We start from the raw sequence: 8,637 nt of genomic DNA, 5'->3' as shown, positions 1-8,637 counted from the left end.
ACCCAAGCTTGCTTTTGTGCTACAAACGTTCTTTTTTTCAGTGCAGTGAGCCAGCTCCACCTCCACTGCACACGAGCTCGCTGCAATCGTTCAGGTTTTGCTAAACTGAACAGCAATACAATCCAATGTGCTGCACACCCAACAGGAGAGGTTTACTGGGTAGCCAAGTTGGACACCAGGAGTTCTGGCCTGTCCCACCACCATGAAAACAGCTTTCTCAAAAGTGACTGGCTACCAGCACTATATATATATATATTTTTTTTTGTTTGTTTGTTTTCCTCCTTTTGCAGAGCTAACTTTGTAGCATTTTTGCACCTAGAAGTCTCCCAGGATGCAGCATCTTTTGGAAAAATGTTGAAACTTCCTCAAAATACTGGATTTAGAAACAGGGTTTTAAAGACAAGCTAGTTTCTAAAACAAGCTACAGGCCCTCCAATAGGTCAGCTTTGGAAAAACTCCCATGGAGGAAATCCTTTCTGCAAGGCAGTGGTGCTCACTGGTGAGGTCAAGAGGGGGTTCCCATACCACAGGTCCACAATCAGACAGAGCTACTGAGCCAGGGGCAGGGTTGACAGTTCATTCACTGACATGTTCCCTACACCTTTGTAAAAGCACATGCTGTCAGGATGACTGCAATCATCACAGTGACAATAACCATATCGCACAGTTCATATTTCATACAACGATGCCAAAACATTCCTCACCATACAAAAATATCTAGGTTTCTTCAAATAGCTGCCTGTCTTCCCTCAGCTAGAAGAGATTTTTCACACAGAACCTTTTGTGTCTTCCAGCAGTCACTCCTGATTTACACTACATTTCAAGAATCAGACCCATTTAGACTCCTGATATGCTTAATATAGAGATTAATCACAGCTGTCAGGATGATAAAAGACTAAGAAAGCCACACTTTAAATCAATGTAGCTCAGACTGTAATGAAACCGCCACCACTCTTGAGTTCATGACAGACCTCAACCCCTTGTTGCTCCATGGGTAGAAGAAGCGCTCACAAGGAACTTCTTTTAACTAGAGCAGGTTGCTCCAACCTGGCCTTGAACACTGCCAGGGATGGGGCAGCCACAGCTTCTCTGGGCACCCTGTGCCAGCGCCTCAGCACCCTCACAGGGAAGAGCCTCTCGCTCCCCTCATGGCTGCCCCACTCGGAGCCCTTCGCGCCCTCACTCCCGGGACACCCCCCACTGCACAGCCCCGTCCCCTCAGCACCAAAATGGCGCCAACTCCCCTCTTTGAGGGCGCGCGCGCAGCATGGCGCCCTCCGCCCGCGGCCGCTCAAGGTCAGGCTGGCGAGAAAGCGCAGCGCGCATGCCCGCGGCGGCGCGCGCAGCCGCCGTGTCCCTTGCCGGCCGCCGTCGGCTCCAGTTCCGGTCCCGGTTCGGACATGGCGGCGCTCGGAAGGGTGTCCCGGGCGCTGCTCCGTGCCGCCGCCCCGCGCTCCCTGCCGGGGCGGACCATGGCGGCTGCGGCCCATGAGGGCGGCGGAGGTAACGGGGCTCTTCGGGGCGAGGGCGGCGTCGGGCCCGTGGACCGTTGTCCTTGACAGCGGCTGCCCTTGACAGCGCTGCCCTCTGCAGTGAGCGCTCGGCGGGCGCGGGCGGAGCGAGCCCCGGCGAGGGGAGGCAGTGCCCCGGGGGAGCTATGGCCTGAACCGTGAGCGCAGGATCCCCGGCGGAGCGGAGCTCCGGTGTCCCTGTGCGAAACGGGAGGGAGCGCCACGCTCGAGTGAGGAATGAGAGCGTCCGTTGTCTCCTCCTTCCTTTCAGCTGCGTTTAACGTGCCGCCGGGTCGCTAACGCTAACGGAAACGTTTAGTTAGTCGTTCTAATTCCTGTCGTGCTCCCCACCAGCCCGCATGTGGAAGATGCTGACCTTCGTGGTGGCCCTGCCCGGTGTGGGTGTTTGCATGCTGAACTGCTACCTGAAAGGGAAGAAGCACGAGAGACCCGAGTTTATTCCTTACACTCACCTCCGGATCCGGACCAAGGTATGTTCCCCTGCTCTATTTGAAGGCCTGCCTTTTCTCCTGTGATGGCAGAGCTACCACAGTGTCTGCAGCTTTCTTGCTTGTTAAATGAGGTGCTGTGCATTTAGCCATGATCTTGACTTGTGCCTTTGTTCCTGAGGCAGCCAGAGTTCCTTACAGCACAGGTGAAGCAGCTGTGGTATTCACAAGCCTTCCCACCCCAAGTAATCCTGCTAATGTCTTGCTGAAAAACATTACAGTCTTGGAGGTGCTGTGCTTACCTTAAACTAAGATGGATCTGAAAGCTAACAGAAGATCTCAAATTCTCAAAACTGGGGCCCTCCTAGTATAGCACAGCTGATGTTTAAGCAAGAGCAAAGATTCTTCCAGCACCTAAATGGGCTGACAAGAAATCTGGAGAGGGGCATGTAGGGGTGAAACAAGGGAGAATGGCTTTAAGCTGACAGGAGATTTAGATTAGGTCTTAGGCAGAAGCTCTTCCCTGTGAGGGTGCTGAGGCGCTGGCACAGGGTGCCCAGAGAAGCTGTGGCTGCCCCATCCCTGGCAGTGTTCAAGGCCAGGTTGGACATAGGGGCTTGGAGCAACCTGCTCTGGTGGAAGGTGTCCCTGCCCGTGGCAGGGGGTTGGAACTGGGTGAGCTTTAAGGTCCCTCCCAACCTAAACTAGGCTGGGATTCTGTGATCTTGTTTAGAGACAGCAGCTCCAGCTCAGAGAGTTGTTCTCCAAATCTTGCTTCTGCAGCCTGGGAACAGATGCCAACTTGTTTAATTCATGAGCCTGTGGAGCTGTCCATGTTGCTGTTGGTTTCCTGTGCTTTATGGATCACTCAGCTGACACTGCCTTGTTTTCTTTGTTCATTCTACAGCCTTTCCCCTGGGGTGACGGGAAGAAAACTCTGTTCCACAACCCCCATGTTAATCCTCTCCCAACCGGTTATGAAGATTAAAATTAAGGTCCTGACCACAGCCACAACCTTGGCTGTTCCCATCTTGGAACAGAATGTTGTGTGGGAACCATCATTTAAGAAACTGTATTCCTTCGGTGATGAAGCTGAACGGCATGGTGGCCTCTGTCTGTGCTTGCGTAGAGGTCCTTTAAATAAACAAGTCTGAACTTGAATTTAGCACCCGACTTTTTTGTTAATCCGAATCCTTAGAAGTTCTTTAGTTCAGTGTTTGCTTAAAACATTGAGGTTTCCCACAGGATACAGTGCAGGAGCAAAGGGGTTCAGATGCCTGAATGTTCATACCTGCTTCCGTATCTGGTAATGCTAACAACAGAACACACTCAGCCCAGGACATTACTTCATCATGTCTGTTTTAACTGATCATTGTAAACTCACAGCCAGATGAACAGGTATCAGGCTAATGATGTAGATTAAAATTCAGTACATACTAAAGCACATTCTCCATAATCAGCTATTGCAGTATTTATTAACATCACAAAGGCATTTTCTCTTAGCCCCCTTTGGGAGAAGGAGTTGCAGGAAAGATGCTTAGCTACACTTTGCACAGTGTAGTTTATCCAGTTATCAGCAGGTATCTTGCTCACAACTCTGTTTCAATATAATATTAATTTTGAAGTTTTTCCTCGCTGCAAGTCAACCATTTTCCAATTCTTTCTGTGACCCCTGGTTTTTTTGCATGGTTTGAAAGAGAGAGGTATGTCTTAACTGTCATTAACTCTGTTCTTCCCAAAAGGAAGAACGCAGCAGCTGACTTGGCACCTTGCTGCTGAAAGGAATGATGGATGGCAAATGAAAATCTCGAAGTGGGCGCTGTGGGACACCCTCATGTTTCAATAGAATTTATTCCACCCACTTGCTGGTAGAATGACTGCTAAGGCAACTTTTTCTGTGTTTGAAAGCACAGAACAAGGCACTGATGGGCACAAGTCCCACATGACTCCATGTCTGGGGCCATTCTGAGGGGCTATGGTGCAGACAAGCCAGCTTTTATGTTTGAGAACTGCACCTTTAGAAAAGTAAGACTTCTGAATGATCCTTCAGGTAGTGCTTAAAAGCAGCGAGACTGAAGCTCACTTTTTTCCTTACTGAAATTCTAGGAGAATTAGGAAGTTGACTTCTCTTTCGTCCCCAGGCCATAGTATATTTTACTCTTTCACCTGTGTTGGTGTAATGAGAGGGGATAGCTTTTCCCCATCCCTGCATTCGGATCAACAGAAATCTCCTCCTCTGCCACTGTGCTCACAGGGCCACCGGACAGGATGGATCCTGATCCCTTGCTTCTCTCCCAAACACCCTTTTTCTAGTTGCTGCAAGTGTTTCTGCAGTTCACAAACCAGCACAAGAAACTTAAGTTTGCTTTCCTAGGTACAAAGCACACACAGCTCAGGAGCAGCTTCATGAGCAGGCGAGATCCCCGAGCAGCAGCTGGGGATTTTAACATCACCAGCTGTCAAGCTTCAACCCATGTTTCCCTCATTCCACACACACTTTAACCACCACAAGCAAAAGCCCAATGGTGATGGTGGCCAGCCCAGTGCTTTGTGGTAGTGTGGAAAAGGATGGCCAGGGCTGTGGTGCCACCATGTACTGCAGGAACATGTAATGCTAAAGGAGAGAGAATTCCAGTTTAGGATTGTTTCAGTACCTCAGAAAAGTCTGAAGAAGTATTAAAAGTGTCCTATTCATATTCCATCCCTCCTAGAGGTCACAATCAGATTCTACTAGACAGTTATTACTTGAACAAAACATAACCTGGTTATATTTATTGGAGCTAAGTTACTGCAGGTCCAATAGGGTGCTTTTATACCATCTCTGTTGCTGATACAAAACCATGGTTTAGCCCCTCAGCATCCAGGATCATATAAACCAAACTTCTTCCACCAAAATTCAGCAGCACAGAGAGGAGACAAAGTAAATCAACCTCTTTCATATTATTTTTTAAACACTTTCAAGTGTTATATAAATAAGCAAGAGAAATCAGTCACAAAGCAACTACTACCTCAGCCCACTCTAAGAAGCATTCTTCCATTAGAGAGTACATTCAATGGGAAGTTAGTTCAAAGGGCTTTTCACGCTGTTAGATGCTGAACCACCACCAAAATTCACCAAAAAGGAGGCAGCTACCACATCATCCAGTCGTTTTTTGCCTTTTTTTTTTTTTTATGAAGCAGAGAAGGTTCCTGGCTTCTAGAAAGCAGCTTTAACAAAGGTCATATCCAGGTGGCGTCGAGCCGTCTGCCGGGTGGTGTTGCTTAGTTCAAAGGTTCCTATTAGTGACTCCATCCATGCAGCTGAGGTCAAGAGGAGTTTTCAGTTTTTCCTTTGCTTGGGCCCATGAACTCCAGGCCTTCAATGGGTATGTCCTTTTCCTTGATAGCTTTCTGAAATTAGAAAAAAACCCCAAAATTAAACTTGACACACCTTTATAGTGCTAAGTAATGTAATCTTTGGTGGAAAACGTGACCTATAAAAAGCAGTCTTAAGCTTGGTTTGGATAAAGCTTCAATATTGGAGATGTTCAAGTAGGTACTGAGAACTCACAGAATTCCAGCCTGGTTTGGGTTGGGAGGGACCTTAAATCTCACCCAGTTCCAGCCCCCCACCACGGGCAGGGACACCTTCCACTAGAGCAGGTTGCTCCAAGCCCCTGTGTCCAACCTGGCCTTGAACGCTGCCAGGGATGGGGCAGCCACAGCTTCTCTGGGCACCCTGTGCCAGCGCCTCAGCACCCTCACAGGGAAGAACGTCCTCCTTATATCTAACCTGAACTTCCCCTGTTTAATTTTAAACCCATCACCCGTTGTCCTATCACTACAGTCCCTGGTGAAGAGTCTCCGGCATCCTTGCAGGCCACCTTCAGATACTGGAAGGCTGCTGTGGAACTACAGGTAGCCCGGATGCCATCACACAAACATCTGCGGCACCAGCAGGCTCAGGAAGTTTCATTTACGAGAAAAACACAGTAAGAGACACCCGTAAAAACACTGCGAGTCATGACCGGCAGAAACGGAAGACGAAGGCAGATCGGGAGCGCGGCGGCGGCTCCTCCGGGGGTTACCGGCGGAGCGGCGGGCATCACCTGCACGCAGAGCTGGTAGCGCTTGAAGAGCTGCCCGCAGGGGTCGCCGGCGCTGTCGCCCTTGAGGAACTTGTCCGCGAACCAGCGGTTGAAGCACTGGTCGTACTCGCGCTTCAGCTCGGTGCACGCCTCCCCCACGCTGTTCATCGCGGCGGCGAGCCCCGGCACCGCACCGGGCCCGCCCCGCCGCCGCTCTGACACACATCCGGCGCGGTGCGGTGACGTGCCCGGGGCGCGGTCGTGAGCGCGCTATGCGGGCGCTGTCCCTCAGCCGGTGGCTCCGCGGCGCTGCCCGGGCCCGATCGACCGGACCGGGGCGGGCTCGCCCCGCGCCGGGCCCCTCGCAGGTACGGCGGCTCGGGCGGAGGGAGCGGGAGGGACGGGGGCAGGCGGCCCCGGGCGGTTCCTGCGCGCCGCGCTGAGTTAGCGGAGCAAGCGCCAGCCCCGGTTTGCCCTTCGCTCGGCAGGAGGGAAAAACACGAGTTCGATTAATCTGCCATGAAAGTACAAGCAATCAGCGTGTCCCAGCGGATGTAACCGGGGTTTGCCGTGGAACGAGCTCTCAGTTAGTAAAAGGGAAGTAGCACTGTATCGGAGTCGGTTTTGTCTGTATTTGTGCCGCAGAAGGTGACGGTGGACGTGCTGGATCACTTGGAACACTTGGCCTTGGTGGATTTCCGTGACTCCGAGGGCGTGGAGCGGCTGCAGAAGGCGATCCAGTTTGCGGATCAGCTTCATGAAGTGAACACTGATGGCGTAGAACCGATGGATTCAGTCCTGGAGGACAGGTGATGAATCACAGCACCTCCTTGTAGCAGTTAATGCATCAAACTGTTTGCTGTTGTAACTTCTTTGTTGTTCTTCCCCTGGGAATCACCGTGGTTGTGCGTTCGGCTCCTTTGCTTACAGACAAGTCTTACCCTGGTGGTGTGTGGAAGGCAGATGTCATTGCACCCATGCTCTTTATGTGGGAGCACAGAAACTCCCAGTTCCTTGGTGTATCTTACTCTGCATGAATGATCGGCACACGCTGCTCCCCAGATAGCTGTCAGTGGCATTCTTAGCTGCTTCAGAATGTTCCAATACTTGTCTTACTGCTTGCTTAAGACCAAAACCAGGTTTAGAGATAAGCCACGCTTCCTACTTCATATTCATGGAATAGCCGAAAGACAGACTAATAATCTTTGTTCTTCAGGTGCCTGTATCTCAGAGAAGATGATGTTACAGAGGGCAACTGCACAAAAGAGCTGCTGAAAAATGCCAGAGAGAAAGTAGAAGAATATTTTGTAGCCCCACCAGGTATTGTCTTGCTTATAAAAACCTCTTAATCTTGCTTGAATTAACCTGAGGAATATAACCCACCATAGCTGCATTCACTTGCAGAAACACTAGCTAGTAATAAGGAAGTGCTTAGAATAAACTGGAGAAGCACTTTTGTGCTAAGTTGTACTACTCAGAGGTAGCTTATAGCTGGTCTCACACAACTTTCTGTTCTCTACCAGGTAACATCCCTTTGCCAAAGCTGGAAGAACGAGAGACTTATCTGCAGAGCTCCTAGCGAAAGCCCAGAGCCCAAACGCCATTCCAGTGTTTTATTTGGGAAAACTAAGTTTTGTGTAGTCACAGCCAAAATACTCCGGTGTGTATTCTGAGCAAAAGAAGAGCACTTGCAAGATGATTTAGAGTAGAAGGTGTAGAAAGTTTAATAGTGCTGCTGTAATATTCAGTGTTTGTGAAGCTGGAAGGCAGAATGACAGATGATCTCACTGCTTTTATTTAGAGAAGTGAATTTGATGTTGCTCTCTAAGATACTGGATGGCTTAAAGGCTTTAAAAGGAACATTAAAAGGTAATTATTAAAAAAAACCCAGAACACTATTTTTCCTCAACAAGTTTGTTGGGAAACAAGAGAGGTTGGAAAGCTCTTTTGCCTATTTCTCACCTTTAGCTTGAGTCTGGCTCTCACCCTGTCAGAATTTACAGAGCGCCCAGGTATGAAGGAGTCTGTACCATTGCTGCATCTCTGTGACATAGAGAGCTCAGATTTTCATTGTGGAAGAAAAGGCACTTTGAGAAGATGATTCACTCAAATATTTTGCTTGTACTGAATATTTCATAGAACAGTTTGGGTTGGAAGGGACCTTAAAGCTCATCCAGTTCCAACGCCCTCCCACAGGCACCTTCTACTAAACCAGGTTGCTCCAAGCCCCGTCCAGCCTGTCCATGAACACTGCCAGGGATGGGGCATTTTGTATTTTTATTCTTATAAATTAAATACCTGGAGTTGTACATAGTTTGAGAAAGCATTTTTCAAACACAGAACTAGCTGTTCTAAAATAAAAAGTCTTTGCCACAATTATTTTTGTCGTTCAGATGTCTATCTGTAGTGGCACTGGCAGTATTTTCTGGATTAACCCATTTTTCCATTTCAAACAAAGCACTGCAGTTATTTTTGTTATTTAAAACACCTTTTGTGGCTAAGCTTGTTGTAAATAAAGAATGTAATTACTTGTGAACTGGGCATTTTTGTTCTGTTGGCACAGGGAACTAAATGCACGCTGTCACCTTTATTTCTTGTTGGAACAGGTTT

The 8,637-nt window shown here is 49.1% G+C and overlaps 3 protein-coding genes across 4 annotated transcripts; 2 read left to right on the top strand and 1 right to left on the bottom strand.

Annotated features, from left to right (window-relative positions):
* The first annotated feature begins 1,321 nt into the window (after nucleotides 1–1,321).
* Nucleotides 1,322–3,121, top strand: LOC115614439 (cytochrome c oxidase subunit 6A2, mitochondrial). Its single transcript, XM_030501346.1, has 3 exons — nucleotides 1,322–1,503; nucleotides 1,866–2,002; nucleotides 2,868–3,121. Exons 1-3 carry the CDS (start codon nucleotides 1,401–1,403, stop codon nucleotides 2,946–2,948), a joined length of 321 nt encoding a protein of 106 aa, XP_030357206.1. The 5' UTR covers nucleotides 1,322–1,400; the 3' UTR covers nucleotides 2,949–3,121.
* A 1,541-nt stretch (nucleotides 3,122–4,662) lies between these two features.
* Nucleotides 4,663–6,254, bottom strand: TRIAP1 (TP53 regulated inhibitor of apoptosis 1). Of its 2 annotated transcripts, none has more exons than XM_030501353.1 (2): nucleotides 6,049–6,254; nucleotides 4,663–5,350 (listed from the first exon to the last, which is right to left on the bottom strand). In XM_030501353.1, the coding sequence occupies exons 1-2, from the start codon at nucleotides 6,193–6,195 to the stop codon at nucleotides 5,267–5,269; spliced, it is 231 nt and encodes a 76-aa protein (XP_030357213.1). In that variant the 5' UTR covers nucleotides 6,196–6,254; the 3' UTR covers nucleotides 4,663–5,266. The 2 variants fall into 2 exon arrangements, with proteins under 2 accessions (XP_030357213.1, XP_030357212.1); XM_030501352.1 differs by having other exon boundaries at nucleotides 6,028–6,213.
* On the top strand, nucleotides 6,253–8,563 carry GATC (glutamyl-tRNA amidotransferase subunit C). The gene is made up of 4 exons (XM_030501345.1): nucleotides 6,253–6,395; nucleotides 6,673–6,836; nucleotides 7,244–7,347; nucleotides 7,551–8,563. Exons 1-4 carry the CDS (start codon nucleotides 6,300–6,302, stop codon nucleotides 7,604–7,606), a joined length of 420 nt encoding a protein of 139 aa, XP_030357205.1. The 5' UTR covers nucleotides 6,253–6,299; the 3' UTR covers nucleotides 7,607–8,563.
* The last annotated feature ends 74 nt before the right edge of the window (nucleotides 8,564–8,637 follow it).

The sequence above is a fragment of the Strigops habroptila genome, chromosome 11 (genome assembly GCF_004027225.2).
Source record: "Strigops habroptila isolate Jane chromosome 11, bStrHab1.2.pri, whole genome shotgun sequence".
Taxonomy (NCBI): Eukaryota; Metazoa; Chordata; class Aves; order Psittaciformes; family Psittacidae; genus Strigops; species Strigops habroptila.
Note: the sequence above shows the minus strand (reverse complement) of the source record. Positions and strands in the feature narration are given on the sequence as shown.